This window comes from Hevea brasiliensis, chromosome 4, assembly GCF_030052815.1.
Source record: "Hevea brasiliensis isolate MT/VB/25A 57/8 chromosome 4, ASM3005281v1, whole genome shotgun sequence".
In the NCBI taxonomy this organism is placed as follows: Eukaryota; Viridiplantae; Streptophyta; class Magnoliopsida; order Malpighiales; family Euphorbiaceae; genus Hevea; species Hevea brasiliensis.
The window spans coordinates 18,481,673-18,502,608 of record NC_079496.1 but is presented as its reverse complement, the minus strand read 5'-3'; the positions used below and the strand labels follow the sequence as shown (position 1 = coordinate 18,502,608).

The window sequence follows — 20,936 nt, the reverse complement described above, 5'->3', positions numbered from 1 at the left end:
TATATCTATTTTTTAATATATACTTAATATTTCATAAATATTAAAAAAAATTATGCATTTATAGAAAATTTTATGCATTATATTACTTGAATAATTTTATGTAAAATTTAAAAACACTATTAAAATTTATTAATATAACTTAATAAATTTTAAAGTTTTATTTTAAATAATTAAAATATAATTAATTATATTTATTTATATTAATAGGTGTTATATTTAATTAATTTTTGATTCATTTATATATTTAATTAATTTTTAATGACTCACTGGTTGAATTATTGACCTATTAGTTGAACCACAGATCCATTCATTCGGATCCTTCACCAGCCTTCGGGCTGAGTTTAATAATGCTGATCTATCCAGCAATAAAACAATATACTGCATGAAAAAAAAAAACTAAGAGTAATTTATGATCATTTATGTGGTTTGTATATAATTATTGTTTAGTGTATTTAATTTTAATTTAAAATGATTTAATTTCTCAAATTTAAAACTTTTAACAAATTATATCTTTCAAATCTTGTTTGATTGGAGTAACTAAGCTTAATAATTTTTTTGCATAAAAATAAAAAAATATATATTTTTATGATTTAAAAATAGAGCACAAAAGATAATTACAAATCAATATATTATATTTTTAGATAAATAAAATTAAGTACTCATATAAAAAAAATAATATAAAAAAATTCAAAATATTCAATAGTGTTAATAGAGCATGTAAATTGGCCAATAGGAAAGTTGTTTACTTTACTCTTTGACTTTATACGAACCCTATCATATAACATTCAAATTTAGATATCCTACCAAAGGAAAGATTTGCACCTTGTAGAATACTCCTCTAACCAAAAAACCAAAATATCTCAACAATATAAAAACATAATAACCACATTAAAGGATAGAAAACACCAAACTCAAGATCTTCCAACAAAATTAAATATGACGATTTATTCATTTAAAATCTATTAACAGTGATATATTTGAGTAGATTTGCTTAAATCTGTTTCAAATTGACTTGGAGTTATCAGAGAAAAAAAAAAAAAGGTGAAGAATTATTAGCCCAAGAACTTTAATTTTTCAGAAAGTTCTAAAATTTTGCTTGTTTTTATTGGTCACATAAGTCAAGACTCTCACTTCTTTAACCGTATAGCAAATAACTCACTCTAACCTAACTAAGTAACTTCTTATACTTTATAAGAAGTGAACTTTCCAAAATAAGCCATTTAAGCCAAACAAGGTCTCAATTCCATTTAAGGCTTGACTTGCCTCGCCCTGAACTAGATCAAATTTCTCCAAACCTGATTTGTGCGAGGCGGGGATGGGAAGGCCTTCTCCCCACCCTGAAACCCCGTAACCCGCATTACATAGTAATATATTATTATTTTTTATCAAAAAATAATTTATTTTTATATAATTGTATATTTAAATATTATAATTTTAACAAAATACATAAATATATTATTGAAATAATGTGTAAAACTTGCATTTCTAATTATATTTTATTTTTAATAAATAAATTTATATTATATATTGATAAATTAAAATGAGAAAAAAAATAAAAAGAAAATTCTCTACGGGGAAACCCACCCGACCTTGCACTCCCACAAGGAATGCTCAGTCCCGACTCTAAACTGCTATGGGATGGGGATGAAAGCAGAGATCTTCGCCCCTGACCTATCTTATTGCCATTCCTAATTCCATTTAAAGAGCCTGTTTAGTTTAGCTATTAAATGCAGCTAATGACTGATAGCTAATAAATGATAATAACTGATTTATATTAAATATTTAGTAAAATTATATTTAACTATTATTTTTATTTTACTACTAAAATAAAATATTATTATTAATTTATTATATCTTATAAATTATTTTATTATTAAAATAAACATATAATTTGTCACGATCCAAATTCTGGGCCAGACTGGTATTAGGACTTGGGTCAACATAAGGCTCCCAAATCTCGTAGTAAGTATAACTATTCTCTAGCCCAACCTTAAAGCCCACATCCAAGCTCATTTTCAAAAAATTAACCAGACAGAATCTGGCCATAACCTAGTCCATCCAATGGAGAGTTCTCAACTCATCCGACTTGTAATTATAAAATATACAAATTTGGAAAGCTCAGCTCACCCTTACAATCCTCAATTAATAATCTTTTACAGCTCCAAATCAATAAAATATTTTTAGCACATGCGGAGTTTTAGAGTTTAAATCAATAATATAACATAAATATAAATACAGGAACTAGTAGACCTGCGAGGAAGAAAGCAGGTAAGTCACAAAGAAAAGCCCTCCTGTAGCCTAAAAAAAAATGGTGAGCAGGAGTGAGCGTTTGACTCATAGAGTAAGATATTGATTTTACATACAATTTCTATAACTATCTAAATCTAGTGCATCCGTAAGAATGAAATATAACATCTTCACACAATTTAAACAAGTCAAGTCATAATCACACCAAAGGTAATCTAGAGTACTCACACACCCGTGTGTCAAATCTATACTCACACATATATATATGGGAGTTGATCCCCTATACAACTCTCTTAGCTCCAACCTCTGCTAATGAGATCAACTCAAAGCTGAACTTTTTCTTAATATCCAAATGTGAGGGCCAACGAGATCAACTCGAGCTGTGCTTATCGTGACTTATCCATAATAAAGATTGGGTCCCAGCGAGTCAAGCTCCAGCCACGTCTACCCGTCCTACCCATATCCATGTACACACCACATGCACACCAACTCACACACGCGGCTCTAGATCGCTACAAAGCAACAACCATAGCAATGTTATCAAATACAAATGCAATACAAGGCATGCCTAGCAAATAACTATGTACATATATCTATAAGTGATATATGAACATGGCTTGAATATATAATAATATTAAAATAGTAAAATCAATATCTACTCACAGTACTTCACAAGTCACTACAGCAGCTGAGCGGAGGAGTAAGGCTGGCCCAGCTCACTCAAACAATTACATTACAAACTGATCAATATTTACTTAAAACAAAACTTTGAAAGAGTCAAAAATAGCCTAAGTTTTGTCGAAAAATTGACAGAGTTTCCTCTGTACCTAGAACTTATCCAACCTGAACAAGGGCTTAAATAACACTTCTAACTTATACACCTCAATCCATATCCCATCAATATCATATGTCCCCTCCTGGGCCCTCCAAAACAGGCAATACTCACAAAATTAAAAAATTATATTTTAGTCCATAAAACTAACATTTTATAAAAATCATTCAAATGAGCTCTAAAATTGTGTCCCGCTATCCTTAACAATATTATAAAGCTAATGCAAAAGAAATTATAATTTTCTAACTACCCATGAATATTTTATGAATTTTTATTCTAAATCCGACACCAAGTAAATGAAGAAACATAAGGTTCGGGTTTACCTATATCAATTTCGATTCTTGGAACGCGACTAGGGCGTCTGCAAATGGTGGGGAGGACCGCAATTCTAATCCGATTCTGAAACATCTCCAGCAGCCTATCCATCTGACTCAAAATTGTAGATTTGGGCGTCGGTCGAATTTCCGCAAAATGAATGTACTATGAGAAGCCCATACTACAAGGGGTTAGAATATAATTTTTACAAAAATAAATAAGCTCAATTAAAACTAGAAAAAACACTGCGAAATTCGCGGGACCCATCAAATTTTCAGTGTCAAAAAATTTTAAAATTTATATTATCGCGAAGCTCTCATCGAATGCAACACGCTGGTACTCTAAGAATTTTTGTGGGGTTCCCTATTTATGATAAATTGAGCCCAAAATTCAAAAGAGGCTAAAACTTTCCGAGCTAAAATTGGACAATCCACTTGATGAAAACTTCTAATCTTGGTGTCGATGGAAAGCTCTCGAGGAGTAGAAGGTATTTGGGAAAAGACCCGATTCGATTGGTGGCCAGATCAGCCAGATTTGGCCTTGGAAGTTGAAAAGCCGTGCACGCGAAGAGGAGGACTTTGGCATAATTTTCTGGCCACCTGGGACGTCGGCCGATGGCTGGGAGGCTTGGGGGATGTGCGCTGGTGATTGAGGAAGGAAGGGACTGGGGCACGCGGTGCAAGGGAGTAGAGAGGAGAGAGAAAACGAGAGGAGAAAGAGACTGGTCAGGTGACGCTCAAGGGAGGAGAGAAAGAAAAAAAAGAGAACCGGTCCAATTAGACCAGTCTGATCAGATTCGACCTGTCCGATCCAATCGGTTTGATTCGATCGATTCGATTCAGGATAATCAAAATTAAATTTTTACTCTGTCTTATGACCGAAAATGAGGCTCGAAAATTATAAAAGAATTTCAAAAAACTCAAAAAGTTCGTAGAGTTCAAATATATTTTTAAATTTATCACGTGGTTTTTAAATTAATTTCTAAAAATTAATGAAATTTATTATTTAAAAAAAATCAAATCCGAGTTTTAAAATTCAAAAAATTTCAAATAATTTTTTATAATATTTTAATATAATAAAATATTAATATTTATATATAAAATAATTATTTAAAAATTAGAGGTATTACATAATTATTAATTTACTATATTATATTATTTATTTTATTATTAAAATAAATATATAATTATTGATTTATCATATCATATTATTTATTTTATTTTTAAATAGAAAATGTAACTATAAAATAATGCATTATTTAATTGTGCTTAAAATATATCTTATTTAAATTTACAATCATAGTAAGTAACATTTATTAATAAAAAAAATTAATAATAATTATTGTTGAATTTGCACGTTGTAGCCCTAAACTGGTCGCGTGCGCGCGCGTGTATATAATCTGACCCTGAAAAACAAGCTCACAAAATTAAATGATTTGACTTAGTAATAGGCTTAAAAAAATTGCTATGTGTCATGTTATATAAGACACTTGCTTAATAATTTGTCAAATGACACTCACCTGGCTATTAGATTTTAATTAATCTAAAATTCAATTCATCTTTTTTAATTTTAAAAATTCATATATTTCTTTTACTTTTTTTTAATGCCTGTTTTACTTTTACTTCTTTTAAATATTGTAAAATTTTTATTTTTACTTTTTTTATTCATTGGTATATATGAAATAATTAAAAAATAATATAAGTAATTTATTAGTAATTTATTAATAATTAAACTTTAAAAATTTAAAATTGAAGGGTGTTTATAAATAATTTATTTTTTAATACTTGAAAATAAGTTATTTTTTATTTCTCTTAAATATTGATTATAAATATTGATTATAGATTATTAAAATCTCTCTCTTTTTCATCTATTTATATCAATAATTTAATTGTTCTCTATTTTTTAAATACGCATAATTATATTTTTAATTATTTTATGATGTTGTATTTTTCAATTCCATTAAATTTATGTCCACTAGAATAGATTGTTTTTCATATACTTTAAAAATAAATGTTCCTGTAAAAGATGTAAAATTTAAAAATCAAATAACTAGAACAAAAAAGTATACCGTTTACTATATAACTTTTATAATTTATATAGTTAAATAAATATTGTTTTAAAAAAATATAAAATATTATATAGAAAAATGATAAAAAACTTATAATTAAATGAGGGTGTATATATTAAATTAAAAACAGTAAGTACAAAATTACATGCAATTTTTTTTGTGCTTTTCTCTGTATAATTTGTCTTATTTTATTATATTACCCTATAAATCAACTAAGCTCAAACTACAAGTTTTCAGAGTTTGAACACAAACCTCCATAATATTTCCATTCTTGTTCTCTATGCACATCATTTTTTAATAATAATAATAATAATAATAATGTATATTTAAGTTAATTAAATAAACAAACAACATTTTCTCTAATTTTTTTTTAGCAAGGATCTTATCAATGGTTAGGTGTATTTGATTGACAGATCTTTGTTAACAGGCTACATGGCTCTTGCCACGTTCCACTACCTCGTTTTCTAATTTGATATTAAAAAATATAGGGTAATTGGATAAAAAAAATTAAATATTTATATTAATTTATGTTTATATCTATTATTTTTAATTTTGACAATAATATCAACATTGTTGAGATTTATTATGATTATATTCAATCGAGTGAAATTAAATTTAAAAGTTAATGATAAATTATAATATATTATTAATAATTTTATTTAATTAATAAATAAAAATTTTTGAATATAATCATAATTTAATATAAATATTTAGTATTTATAGTTTGTTGATTAAATTTTATATTTAAAAATAAATTTTATTTTATATTTATTTTAATTGAAACTTTATAAAAAATATTTTTATTATTTTAATTAACATAATTATTTTTTGAATCAAGTCAAATAAATTTATATATTTAAATATAAAATATAAAATTAAATTTATATATTTTTACAAAGTAATTTTAAAAATAATATAATGACAAGAATATATAATTGAAAAGAATATATTCCACATGAATTATAAAATTCATTAAATAAAATGTATATTTTATATATAATTTATTTTAATTAATATATGTATTTTATATATGAATACTATAATTCATGATAAATTTATTTTAAATATAAATTTTTTACGCTGATTTTTTTTTCTTGTTCTTTCTTTTTCCTCGTGAAAAGAAGTGTAAAACATGAATATTATTGCAAAGAGATTTCTTTTTTTTTTTTTTGAATTAGAATTTAAACTCATTAGTAAGTCATAATTGCAAAAAATTCATATGTAAAAAATTAGATCTCATTAATGGGTTTTTCAAAAATTTAGTAAAAAATTAATGAAATAAATATGTTTAAACCGGTCTATCATGAAATATAATACACATTAAATAAAATATACATATTAATTAGAGTAAATTATACATAAAATATATATTTCACTTAATAGATATTATAATTCATGTAAGATATATTATTTTTAATTATATATTCTTTTCAAAATTATTTTGTAAAAGTATTTGAATTTTTTTTATATTTTATATTCGAATATATAAATTTGTCTGCCTTGATTGAAAAGATAATTACGAAAATTGAAATTAATAAATATTTTTTTAGTATAAAGTTTCAATTAAAAATAAATATAAAATAAAATTTATTTTTAAATATAAAATTTAATTAATAGACTAAAAATACCAAACATTCATATTAAATCACTATATCCAAAACTTTTACTTATTAATCAAATAAAACTTTCGGTACTATATTGTAATTTATCATTAACATTTCAGATTCAATTTCACTCTATTCAATTTCACTCTAGTGATAGGAAAATAGTTAGTTTAGATGGAGTGGTACTGTCTCAAAATAATCACTTTTAATATTTCGGCTCAGTCGTTCAAGTAGATGGGGGATGTGAGAAGGGTGTTAATCATAGGATTAAAGCCAGATGGTTGAAGTGGAGACGTGCCACGAGAATTTTATGTGATCGTAAGATTCCCAAAAAGTTGAAAGGAAAATTTTACTATACAGTCATATAATCGGCCATGTTATATGGCAGTGAGTGTTGGGCACTAAAAGAGTCTTTTTTGTCTAAAATAAGAGTTACGGATATGAAAATGTTAAGGTGAATGAGTAGTCATACTAAACTAGATAAAATTCATAATGAGAGTACTAGAGAAAAGATAGGGGTAGTGCCAATTGAGGATAAATTGAAAGAAAAAATATTAAGGTGATTTGATCATATGAAGCGTAGACATGCGGAGCCTCCAGTTAGACAAGTAGAGCACATTAAGTTAGAGAATAAAAAAAAAGAAGGGATAGACCTAAACTGACGTACAACATGACCTACAAGTATTACACATTTTCGAGTATTTAACCCAAAATCGTTTAGAGTGGAGAAAGAGAATTCATATAGCCGATCCCAAATTTTTGGGATAAATATTTAATTGAGTTGAGTTGGATATAACTGTGACAGATCTAAAAGATGTATCAGTCAAAATTAAAAGTTATAAATATAAATGTGAATTGACATAAATTTTTGGTATTTTTTATCCAATTGGCCAAAATATAATATAACAAAGAAAAATTCTGAAGCCATTTAGAACTCTTATTTAAGATAATTATTTTTTTAATTAATATAATTTAAATAAACCGAATAATATCTATTAAAATTTTTACATTTTATACTTGAAAATAATAAAAATAAAAATAAAAATATATATTACGTTAAGTCTTAAAAAAGATTTTAATAATTTATCCTTGCTAGCCATTTGGCAAATGTAAATCATTTCATTTGAGTTTTCTTGTTTAATTTTAAAATTATGTTTTTTCAAAGGAAAATTATGTTAAATAAAGAAAATATTAAAAACTCGAATTCAATTTTAAAAGTATTAAAGTGATGTTCAATAATTTTGATAAGCTGATATTAAAGTCGAATCCCATTGGTAGAGCTGGTTATGGTTTTGTTGGTATTCAAAATGAGATTATCTAATTTATAATTAAAATTAATAAAAATAGATTAAATTTAAATCGATCAAAATTGATTTTGAATCAAATTAAAATTAATAGATTTGATTTGATAAAACTTAATTTTTATTTAAAAAAAAGAAAAATTAAAAATTTCAATTATTAGTTTTTATCAAAATTAGATCAAATTAATTGATGGTTAATTTCATAGTGCTCCAGTCATCTTTAATTTTGTGAAATCTTGAGTTTACGTTTCAGTTAAAGTCATTTCCGCACACACACATATATTTTTTATAATTATATTTATATCCTCTAACTAAAGATTACATGATTAATAAATAATTAAAAATATATTATCTAATATGCTTAATCTTAAATTATATATAATTTATAATTAAATATTATATAATTTAAAAATAATTAAAAAATATATTATATGATATATTATGTGATAATAATATACTTTAAAATTTAAATATTAATTCAATTATAATTTTTTATGAAAATAATTTTATAAATTATTTTAAAAATAAAAAATTAAATCAAAATTATAATAAATTGAATCAAAATTGAATAATTAAGAACTGTATCGAGCTAAAACTGAAATAATAAAGAGCTGAATTAGAATCATACTAAAATTTTAATTTAATTTTGATCCCTATGCAAACCTGATTTGAAATCAGAATCGATACACTTCCAATTAAAATTATGGTGGAATCTCTTATTTGAAAATTCTACAATACTCCTTGTGTATGTTCCCCCTATTAAAAAAGAAAATAATAATCCTTCCTGAAATAAGAAGAAGAGTAAATTCAACATAATTACTAGTGAGGATGTACATGCATAGTCAAATTAATAAACTCTCTTTTATGTTTCATTTATTTTACAGAAAATAATTTTTATATTTTCTAGAGTTTAAGACACTTAAAAAATAGGTCAATAAAAAATATTTTTTAATAAAAAAATTAATTTATTTTTAAACAAAATAATTTTCTTTTTTTTAAAAGAAAAAATTTTTCATTTTAATATATATATATATATTAGTGTAATATTATACTGAATAAAGGGAAATATTTCTTAAAAAAAAAAAAACTTCATGAAAAATATTTTCACAGTCAAATTACTTTCAGGAAACAAATGGGTCTTAGAAATGATATAATGCAAATTAATTTTAATCTTGCAACTTCAACTGGCGATTCCGTACTACACCGAACCACCAGCCAGGTCTGCCACGGGCAGTTCAATAATGCAGAATGGAGGTATGCAAGAATTTTCCTCAAAAGAACATTGATATCATATGCTGCCTCAGAAAAAGAAAACGGGAAAAAGGACAGACCTTAAGATGCCATGTACAAAAATCCAAGAAACCAGAAAAAGATGGATTGCGAGAAGGAAATTGAGGGAAAAGAAAGAAAGAAAGATGATGTTGTTTCTTTTATGTGAAGCAAGAGAGAGGGCAGAGAAAAGGCCGTAAGGGAGAGTCGCTTTCAAAAGGCGTGGGCAGTGGTGGTGGCATATAAAGGATCTAATCTATCAAGACAATCCAGAGACTACCACCCTGGAACTATAACCAACTATTCTAACTGCTAGCCAAGTGGTAAAAATCTTAAAAGAACCGAATGAGATAGAGATTGTGAAGATAAAGAACAAAGACTAGAAATGAGAAAGAAATGGTTTGAGAGAGAGTTGAAACTTGGAGCTACCTGGCCCTTGATTGAATGAGGAGGGTTTTGGGTTTGTGGATTTGGTTAGGGTAGTACAAAGAACGGCAGGAGCAAGCAGAAGCAGCGGATGCAGTGGTGAGATCACAGAAATCTTTAATCTCTTTTCTGACCAAACACTATTACTATCCTTGTTACTGGTATCATCATCCATAGCTCCTGTCCTAGGTCAAGGGAAATTGAGAATTCCTCTCTTCCCCTGTAGAATTAGTACCCTATACATTTACTGTTCTGTTCTCTAGCACTATCCCCACCTCCCCTGACCTTATTTTCTTTCTAGAATCTATGAAAGTGGTGCAGGAGATTTCCCAAGAAGACGCCTTTTGAGAAATTGGGTGTATTTCTGGGTTTTCTAGGTCTAGTGGGTATTGCCTATATAATCATTTCAATTAGTGCATAGTACATAAAGAGAGGCCCAATTACCAAAAGCTTAGTAGAGAGAGAGAGAGAGAGAGAGAGAGAGAGAGAGAGAAGGAAAGAGATGGGTTAGGTTGCAAATAGAGCGGGAGGGTTCTGAGTTGGTTTTCAGTTTCGGGTGGTGGCGTTGGGTGTCATGGAAGTGGAAATATTGAATGGCCGGGCCTTTTGGGAGAGGCAGCAGCAGAAGCAGGTATCAGAGTGGTGGCAGCAGTTGCACAAGCAGCAAGAGGAGATTAGGAAGCAGAGACAAAGACAGAGCAGTAAAGAAACAACCACCACCCACTAAAGAAAAGTGCCCTCTATTAAAAGCAGGAACAGAAAAAGCACAAGGGCCTGAGTCTGGATCCTCAAAGGAATCATCATCACCTTCACAATTGTCATCAACATCAAGAAATCATAGCGCTAAATTCAAGACATGTAGAGGGAGGAGGGGAAAGAGAGCACCAAGAACAAAAGCACCATTACTACCATCAACAATTACCCTTTCTTCTCCAACAAGGTCCAAACCAACATTTCTATCAAAGATTGGATTTACAACAAATACAAAACCCTCTAAACCCATCAAAGAAACGATCTTGCTTCTCTTCTTCTTCCTCTTCTTCTTCAACCTTCCCGGGGCAGAGCATCGAATATGCAAGAAAAATGGGAGAAAGCCACCAACAAGCAGCTGCATCGTCGAGACTGGGGACAAGGAACACAGGAGGCGAGATAGTGGAGGTCCAAGGAGGCCACATTGTCCGCTCAACCGGAAGAAAAGACCGCCACAGCAAGGTCTGTACAGCAAAAGGCCCCAGAGACCGCCGCGTCCGGCTTTCAGCCCATACTGCAATCCAGTTCTACGACGTGCAGGACCGCCTTGGCTATGACCGCCCCAGCAAGGCTGTTGATTGGCTAATCAAGAAAGCCAAGGCTGCCATAGACGAACTCGCTGAGCTACCCGCGTGGCATCCTACTACTGCAACCACCACCGCCACCACTCAAACTGGCATCCAACAGGATCAGTTAACTGATCAGAGAGATAATCGCCTTCCCATGGAGAATCTTGCTGTCGTAGGCGGTTCTGGTAGTGTCAGTACAAGAACAGTAGTAGCAGCAGCAACCACAATAGCAACAGCAGCAACAATGGGAGCAGATATTCAAAATATGGAGCAGCAGCAACATCTGGCAGAAAATCCCAACAATAGTTCCGGTTTTCTGCCACTATCTCTAGACTCGGATGCCATTGCAGATACAATCAAATCTTTCTTCCCAATGGGTGCATCGGCGGAGACATCATCCGCGTCAATACAGTTTCAGAACTACCCACCAGATTTGCTATCAAGGACCAGTAGCCAGAACCAAGATCTGCGGTTGTCACTACAGTCATTCCAAGAGCCAATTCTTTTGCAGCAGTCACATCATGGTCATACTCAAAATGAACAGCAAGTTTTGTTGTCTGGAACTGCCCATGATCTCGGATTTGACGGTGGGTCTTCTGCTGGGTGGTCTGAGCACCACCAGCATCACTCAGCAGAAATCAGCAGATTCCAGAGAATGGTGGCCTGGAATGCTGGTGGTGCAGCCGAAACTGGTAGTGGTGGAGCTAGTGGCAGTGGTGGATTTATCTTCAACCCGACACTGTCACAAACGGTATTGCCGCCGCCACTGTCGCAGCCGTTTTTTGGCCAAAACCAGTTTTTTTCTCAGAGGGGAACCCTTCAGTCCAGTATCACGCCTTCAGTTCGTGCTTGGATAGATCCAGGAATCACCTCCAATCACCATCAACACAATCAAATCCCACAAATCCATCAGCAACAATCTTCGATATCAGGCGGAGGATTCACCGCCTCCGTTGCTGGATTCTCTGGGTTTCGCGTTCCAGCACGAATTCAGGGCGAAGAAGAGGAGCACGACGGCATCCACAACAAGCTGTCCTCTGCTTCCTCTGATTCTCGCCATTGACACAGCAAAAAACCTCCCAAAATCTCACATAATAGGTGCCCCTAAAATCCACTTCTCAAATTCACAATCTTTTAAAATTCTTATTTTTCATTTCGAGATTATTTTTTCAACCAATCCATTTTGTTCATTTTTATCCTGCAGGTCTGCTACAAGACCAATATAGAGGGAAGAACATGGATTCAGGACCAGTTAAAAGGAGAGATTTTGGTCCATTTGAAATGGTTCAATGGCAAAAACCATAGGAGGAGAAAGATCTGAGTGGATTTTTCAGGTTTTTAGCTTTCTATGCTATTATCCTGTTGTGTTTGTTTCATTTTCATGTTTTGAGGGAGCTTTCAAAGCTCAACTTTGTTTGATCTCTTTGTTGGATTGGGCATATGTGTTTATGTTGCTAATAGTGTTGTGTATGTGATGGATCCTCTATTGTTTTCCCTTCCATTTCTAGGGTGAACTGATAGAAGCAGAACTGTTTTGCATTGATGAAAGAAAATCCTACTTTTCCTTTGCCAGAGCAACCTGATAGGTGTAATCTGGCCTTATTTCAAAAGTTAATCACAAAACAAGGCAGACCCAGATAAACAAATATAGAAAATTTTCAGCAATTTGATTTGAGCTGGTTGTTGCTTTCTTTTTTATCAAAACAATTTTTCCTCTGTTTAGAAATGGTCAATTTATTTTATTTTATTTATTTCTTGCTGATGAAAGAGAGAGTTCCTCAAATGTGACTGTTTTCGTCTGCTGCTTTACTGATTTTTCATGCCTCAACAACTTCCTAAATTAAGCAAAAGGAATTGAAAGAATAACCAATGTTTAACATCTCTATCACTGCTCGCATTTCTGGGAGCATTGAACCACAAATCATTTTCTGTCTACAATGGAAGCTGTTGGCAATGGATTAGAATAGGAGATTTGGATGACTAATTTAGTTGATATATGTGTTTTCAAGTGTCATTTAGTCCATATTTTATTCTGTTTTGCTTTGGCTTTTATTAGACTTGAATGTCAAAGCATTAGGCTAGGGTGAGTTCAACCATAAAAGGGGAAGCAAACGAATATAAGTCAAAATTTATACAAAATTCATGCAGAAGTACTGCCTAGTTAGGAAAAACCATGTTCCCATAATTGGTAAAATTTGAAGTCTCTCGCCGGGATGGTGCTCAAGTGTAATTTTTCAGGACCTGTCCTGTACATGTTTTAGGTGGTCTTTGGATGAGTAGTTGGGGGCCTAATGTTGCTTGTTCAGGGTTTTGTTTGGAATTTTAGGCGGCTCCGACTGGAAATCAAGCTCGAACTCGAGAGCTAAAGCTTATCGGTTAAAAGTTGTGATTTCTAGTAGTTTGTGTTAACCAATCAATGTTTAACTGGCAGACGTCAGTAGCTAACAGCAAAGAGCAGTACAGACAGGCTTTTAGAATTGTGAAGGACGTGAGTTGAAAAACAGCTGCTGCAGGTTGCTTTTCCATTAAGATCATGTAGTAAAAGAATCTAAAGGTCATGTTCTGTAACTTTGATACCGTAATGAATAAGTTCAGATAAATTTAGCAGCAGATAGGCCAAATGGGGCTGAGTGGAGTACATCTGCAGGAGGAACCATGAAGGGGAATGGAAGGAATACAACAAAGCTCAATTATGGAAGAATACAGATGGATACCATCAAATTTGTGCTACTTTGCCACCTGTCTTTTGGTCCCCTCCTTACCCTGTTAATCTCAGTCCCTCATAAAAATCTTTCTCCAGTCTAGCTGGAATTTTTTCCTCCAGGAATAAACCACACAAATATAAAAAAAAAGTGTAATACTTGGCTTCAATTGGGATAGTGACATTTGCTTTTATATGCCGGCTGCTATTGGGGGTGAGCCAACGGCCGATTCAGTTTCCGCTGAAGCTAAATCGAAAAAATTTATGAATGGATTCAATATCAATTCTTCTTCCATCAGGCTTCCTCAATCTTTAGAACACCATTAAAATGCCAAAATTTCAACATTCAAATAACCCAAATGCCAAAATTTCAACAATCAAATAAATGATCAAATGCCAAAATTCTTAAGTTTCAAAGACAAGGATTAAACAAATGCAAAGTATAAGAAATTTAGGTAAATTATAATTTAGTTATTGAGATTTGGTTAAATTAAGTAATTTAGTATTTGACATTTTAATAAATCTACAAGTAAATTTATACAGTTAGAATTATCATTAATTTCCTATTAAATTTAGTAAAAATGACAAAATGTCATTTACTCAATTTTTAGGATGAAAATAATTTAGTCCTAAGATTTTAAAATTTTAGGGACTAAGTTGTAGGTTTAATCAAATTTTAAGGATTAAATTATCAATAAAATAAAATCTAAGAGATTAAATTATTTTCATATTGAAAATAGAGTTAAGGGTATTTTAATTATTTTAACTAGAATTAACGACAACTTAACTTGTATTCTAACTGCAGAGACTAATTTTTATGATCATTAAAAGTGTTAAAAACCAAATTGATTGATTTTTAAATTATAAGGACTAAGTTGTATGTTTAACTAAATCTCAAAGACTAAATTATATTTCAAATTTTATGAATTTTTTTAATAGAGTCAAATGATTAAATTAAAAATTTTAGAAATAAAAACCGAGCTTAACTGAATTTTTGGATTAAATAGATTTGATCGAAATTTTTTTGTTTTATTTAAATCTAATTTTGCTCATCTCTAAGACTCTAGCTGCTACTTCTCTATACCTGACTGAAAAATGCCACCCTAAGAGTATCATTAAATTACATAAATAAACTAGTTAATTAGGCTATGCAAAATTTAGCATGAACTTTAGGGAACTAAAAGGACATTAGTTTAGCAGCTCATCAAATTCTTTATTATTTCTCCAACGAGCTTTGTTCAGCGTAATGAGATTATAAAATTGAAATGCTTCGTCTTTTTCCCAACAATGTGAATATAAATACTGTGGCTTGACGAGGATACGAGGCAGGCACGCATGAGTTGAATAACCCATGAATAGTGATTTTGCAGAAAACTGCAGAGTTTATTGTGTTCAGAGATGCTGGATCTTGTTGGAATGTAGTTTGTTCTTTGCCTAGCTATATAACAATGAATTAGGATGATAATTAATTCATAATAACACAAGTAAACTTCTTTAGTTAAGTGCTTTTAGGATTAAAAATAGTAAGATCACAGCTAAAGCATTTCTCTGCTGGGGTTAGCTGCTCCATGTGAAGCGATTTGTCGATATGGAATGGTCCGAAGTACTTTTTTTTTTTCTTTTTGCATTACATAAAAGAATTGTTTATCGAATAAAAAAAATATAAATTAATAAATAATTTTATTAATAAATTTAATAGATAAAAATAAAATAATATCATCATTAAATAATTATCAATTAATTTGGGTATAAGAAATTAAGAATGTAAAATATGGATAAAACGAAAGGGAAAGGTGATAAAATGGTAATTCCCTTTTCGAAAGAAATGCATAAAATGGTAATTTTCTTTTGGAAAAAAAAAACTTGAAAGTCTGATATTATAAATTAAAGGATTTTTTTTAAAATAAAATTAAAGTTGAGTGATATTGTTAATACAAATTAAGGATTTAAACCATCAATTTATAAATTGAAAATTTGAGTGATATTATTTTGAATTTGAAAAGGCAAGAAGATTTTTGCAAAGTATTTAAGATAATATACAGTAAATGACAGCCAAATCTTTTTTTTTTTTTTGGTAGATATAGCCAAATCAAAGCACATGTTCAAGGGTCTGTTGCCTTATTTTACACACAGCAAGCAAAATTCACACCGACATCAAATGGACAAAACCAGAACAACACAAGATAAAACAGTCTTATGAATCATAGAAATTTGCTAAGCTATAATCTTTCAACTTGGAATCAATGAACGAGATGAGCTAACAACTGTACTATTGGCTTCTTGTGCAGCTTGATTATCAACAATTGTGTTGGACAGTTTTTTAGCTTTGGTGCTCACCTTCCCATTTGACAAAGCAGGCTTGGTTGCGAGTGTTATTTTCATCTCTGATTTGCTCACTTCCACACTCTGGACTTTCTTTGGGTTAGTAGGCTGAGCATGAATCCGAATCTCCCATGGGCGAGCAGCGATCCAACGCTCCTTCCAGCTCCAACCCCAATTTTCCTTGCCAATGCTGTAATATGCCTGGCCGAGATACTGGCTAGGATTGGCTCTCCACTGCAAATCAAAATGACTTACTCTGACCTTCAATAGAAACATAAGTTAAAAGAATCAAGAGTGCAAAAACATATCACAGATGGTGAACCTGATGAGAGAAGGCATATGCCATTGCTCGCTCACGCTTAACTGCTGCTTCTTCTCTATGTTGGATCCTGGAGAGGATTTCTTCCATGGTGTCAGAGCCTCCACACCATTCTACCTATGAGACAAGTTAAACCTACAATTAAGAAAATGATGACTAGGGTTCCTAAATTGTAGTATTAATAGTTCAGAAGCACTTCATTGCTTTTCAAATCATACATCGAAGGAACCTTTGCTTTCCCAAGGAAAAAACAAAAAATTATTGCCAATGCACCTTGGTCCTAAAACAAGCTTAACAATATAAGTTGAGAACCCATACTGCTGCAGTCTCTATCAAGTTTAGGCCCACTAACATGTGCAGCTTAGCAATCTATATGCTTTAATAACCAGTTCAACCTCTCCCAAACTGAGACAATAAAAGTTTAAAAGAGCATTGAATTTGCAGGCCACCATCCTTCATTTCAGATTTGGTACCCCACTGCTTTGATTTCTGTTAGCTGCAGTGATGGATGCCAAGCAATTCACAACAATTCACAATTGAATTTTCTGCCCAAAGAGATAAAAGCTAGAGGACATGTCCCGCTTTTATGGGGATCAATCCAGCCAAACAGCAACTAGCCTACTCAATATGGGCCAAATTCTCATTGATGACTCATATAGACTCCCTCCTCCTGCATGCTTTTGTTTAATCATGCTTTTCCTTTGCAGTTCAAAAAAAATAAACAAACTAAAGGAGCCTTCAGAAGCAATTAGATGACAACTGCAAATTTTCCTGCAACTCCGATTTTTGAACTACCTGCAGGACTAACTATCAATGCAACAAGTCAAACGTGTCAATTTGAAGCAACTTAAAACCTGTCAGCAAATCATGTTTTGGCAAAAAATTTGCTTTGCCTAAATTTTGGAGTTGGCTTCTTAAATATGCTTACATTCAACTTTTAAGCAACGGCATGTGTTGGACATTCAATATAAGCAAAATGGAAAGAAAGTACACACTCAGTGCCCCAGAAAATTTGTAATGAATGTAGTTTTCATGCGGTCTCCAAAACGCTCAAGACTTATAAAGATCAATCCATTAGCTAAAGCATGGCGATTTTTAACTAAAAGGGCTCCCAGGAGACAAGAAAGACTGGTCAAGTTTGGCAGCATGTTACTATTTAATAAATTAGGCAATGAAAGCTATAATGCCAGGTAGGTAATAGTCAATTAGTACCTCCAGCTCATGGAGCTTGGCCTCAAGTTTTAGCTGATTTTCTAATTTCTTTTGCTTAATCCGGCCTTCCGTGACCATATGGTGCCTGCGAGCTCTAATCTGAGCTTGTATATTGTTCCATGAGTGTATATAGCTCAATGCGCTTGAAGCTTGCTTTTGAGTATCATTGCAATGAATCAATACATTAAATCTCACTGCTCCTTTCAGACGGCGCATTGTTTTTTTTGCCTGAAAAGGATCCAACCAGATCATTATATTTTACAGATGATACAAAATTCCATCATGACTGAATTATGGAAAAATAAAATGGCCATTAAATGATATTACACAAACATGATTTCAAAAGGGTTACAAGAATCATTGTAGGTGTTACTAGGAAAGTAAATGACTTAAACAGGACAATTCAATGAAGTCGTTCTTCATATCAGTATGCATAAGTGTTCTTCATATCAATATGCATATATACATAACATAGGATAAAGTAATAGACGGTCTCACTTATTACTCTAAAAATTCTAAAGTGCGCTAGTGTTAGCTATTCCAATGAAACATTTTGTCCCACAACACCTCACATAAAGGGATGAGTAATATTAAGACCAAGTCATAATATGAAGATAGGGAAAAGGGATTTGGTTCTATGAGGGAAAACAACGCTAACAAAACCTAGACACAATGAATAAAAAGAATATATATACTTAAATTTAGCGTGATATAAATTATATTACAGAACATAACAGGGATCAGAAGCATCTTCCTTCTCCTAGATCAATTTATGAATCTTTGACATTAAGTTGTGGTATAGCTGCATTTACCTTATTTATCCTGTTCAGTATACTAATAAGTTCCATTTAAAATGCATTTAGCCATCCAATATCTATTTGTGCCCAAGTAGAAGCTAAGTGAACCCATGGATCTGTAATCTGAAATTTTAGATTCTCAATTATCTGGATTGACAAAATGTACAGTTTACTGACTATGAGCTTCACCAGAATTAATCTGCATGCGGTAACCATACAAAAGAACCTAAATTTTTTCTTTGCTAGTTTAATAAAGCATCGAAAAGCAGAAGATGACATTCATGCTTTTCTCCTAATACATTTCGGATCATATTAACCACATTTGATAATAAAATGACAAATGTTACCTAATGGCCTCTCCTCTATATTTCTGGGGACATATAGTTTAACACACAATTTAACATTCTATGCAGCATAAAATAATCATCCATTTGTGGGGGTGGGGGGGTTTGGGGAGAATATGCCATTGGATTACTAGTTTAATGTTCATATTCACACACTGATTAATTTTACCATATAAGCTCGAAAGGCAGTTTGAATCCGAATAGCGGCTTTGTGTTCAGCTGATATTCCAGGAACACCATTACTTCCCTGTGACCTCCAATTGGCAGGAGCAGGACTACTCGACTCTATATGAGCGTTGGAACTTCCCTCAGACTCATTTGTTTTTTCATTAGCTGAGTGTACCTGTCTCAAATAGGTGCTTCAGCTAAATTAGATTTTTTTTTCGTAAGAAAAAAAAAAGCAATAACACTGGGCAGCTGTGGCCCAATGTTACAGAATTAGAATTCTCAATAACATACCTTCACTCTTTTGGACCTATCTTCTTTGTTTTTCCTCAGGCTAATAATAGACCTAAAACAGTCTCCTGAACCCATTTGTATAGATCAGGATGCTGATGTTTTAGTGCAGTAGTGACCAATGTAAAGTTGTAAACATGCCACAAGGAAATGTCCACACTGATTAGAATTCATTTCATGTTCAAGAAAAAATTGTAGAAACACATGGATGAACGAGAAAACTGAAAAGCTTTCATTTTGAAATCTTTGTTGCTCTGAATAATATAATTATCAAGTAATAGAGACTAGCTTTCTTCCCTACAATTTATTATGTTTTAGCATTGCTAAGGTTTCCCAGAAAAAGCATTTACTGAGTAAATCACGTTTTAGCTTCAAGCATAGCAAAAATGCAAGTATTATAAATTTGAACCAATACACATCATTACCAAAAACTTATTCCATAACCCAACTAAACGACTCCAATACAAATTGGATAATTACAGGGAAAAAAAGAAGAAAAAGAGGAAATATCAGAAAATTCACTACAAAATTAGGAAATTAATAATATAATAATGTACCCACTAGTCAGTTAAACATAATAAAAACTACCACAACAAGAAAATGCAAACAAATATGAGGAAGAGGATGGGAAGAAAAAATACCAAAGAAGAAGCAACAGTGAACCATTTTCCTGACTGGTGATGATGGGTTTGAGAAGAGGAGTGGGTAGAAGCAGAAGTGTATAAGAAATGCCAGAAAGAGAAAGGGGGTTCCATAAGTGACAACCCAACTAAACTGAAGCTGGTGTTTGATCTTATGGAAGGTCAACAATCAACTTCAAGCAAGGCTTGTCATCAGTTGCTTCCCAGACCTCCCATTCCATTGGTGCTCAGCCATGATCCGGTGGTTGATGGGCCATATCGTATCAGCAGAACTAGATATTTGATGAGGGGGAAAAAATTTATGGAAAACTTGGTCCCGGCGGGGCTCGAACCCGCGACCTTCGGCTCATAAGACCAACGCTCTAACCAACTGAGCTACGGGACCCTTTGAACTTTATTCTATACACTAATTATCATAACAAAATATTGTTCATAAATGAAATATCCATTACTGAAATTAATTTCCTCGGATGAGAGAAATATCAAATATCTGTAGAAAAACAAATTTAAATGAAATAAATGATCATTTATAACTATTATAATTGGCACGTCACCCATGTACCTGATCTAATCCATTGGTGGAAGAGTTAAACAAAAGCAAGAAAAGAATTTGGTAAGAGAATCTTATTAGCAGATCTTAAGATGGGGAGTCCTCATATTTTGTGCATCTAACAAAATCTTGGCATCATAGGTTAGAACAAAAGGAGGTAGCAGTGGTGTGTCATGGAGGCTCCACCATTTATCCTTAAGGGACAGCGGTGGT

General features: G+C 31.6%; 2 protein-coding genes and 1 non-coding gene across 5 annotated transcripts; 1 reads left to right on the top strand and 2 right to left on the bottom strand.

The window, feature by feature from the left end:
• The first annotated feature begins 9,448 nt into the window (after positions 1-9,448).
• Positions 9,449-17,040, top strand: LOC110667740 (transcription factor TCP4). Of its 2 annotated transcripts, XR_009148212.1 has the most exons (3): positions 9,449-12,479; positions 12,586-12,715; positions 16,371-17,040. XR_009148212.1 is itself a non-coding variant. In XM_021828699.2 (2 exons), exon 1 carries the CDS (start codon positions 11,146-11,148, stop codon positions 12,442-12,444), a length of 1,299 nt encoding a protein of 432 aa, XP_021684391.2. In that variant the 5' UTR covers positions 9,449-11,145; the 3' UTR covers positions 12,445-12,479; positions 12,586-12,951. The 2 variants fall into 2 exon arrangements, 1 of the variants encoding a protein (XP_021684391.2); XM_021828699.2 differs by lacking the exon at positions 16,371-17,040 and having other exon boundaries at positions 12,586-12,951.
• On the bottom strand, positions 16,129-20,409 carry LOC110667756 (protein IQ-DOMAIN 10). Of its 2 annotated transcripts, none has more exons than XM_021828721.2 (6): positions 20,174-20,409; positions 19,536-19,600; positions 19,246-19,419; positions 17,936-18,163; positions 16,727-16,840; positions 16,129-16,638 (listed from the first exon to the last, which is right to left on the bottom strand). In XM_021828721.2, exons 1-6 carry the CDS (start codon positions 20,196-20,198, stop codon positions 16,312-16,314), a joined length of 933 nt encoding a protein of 310 aa, XP_021684413.2. In that variant the 5' UTR covers positions 20,199-20,409; the 3' UTR covers positions 16,129-16,311. The 2 variants fall into 2 exon arrangements, with proteins under 2 accessions (XP_021684413.2, XP_021684414.2); XM_021828722.2 differs by having other exon boundaries at positions 19,536-19,627; positions 20,174-20,407.
• A 75-nt stretch (positions 20,410-20,484) lies between these two features.
• Positions 20,485-20,558, bottom strand: TRNAI-UAU (transfer RNA isoleucine (anticodon UAU)). The gene has a single exon. It is a non-coding gene; the product is annotated as a tRNA-Ile (tRNA).
• Positions 20,559-20,936: the final 378 nt, after the last annotated feature.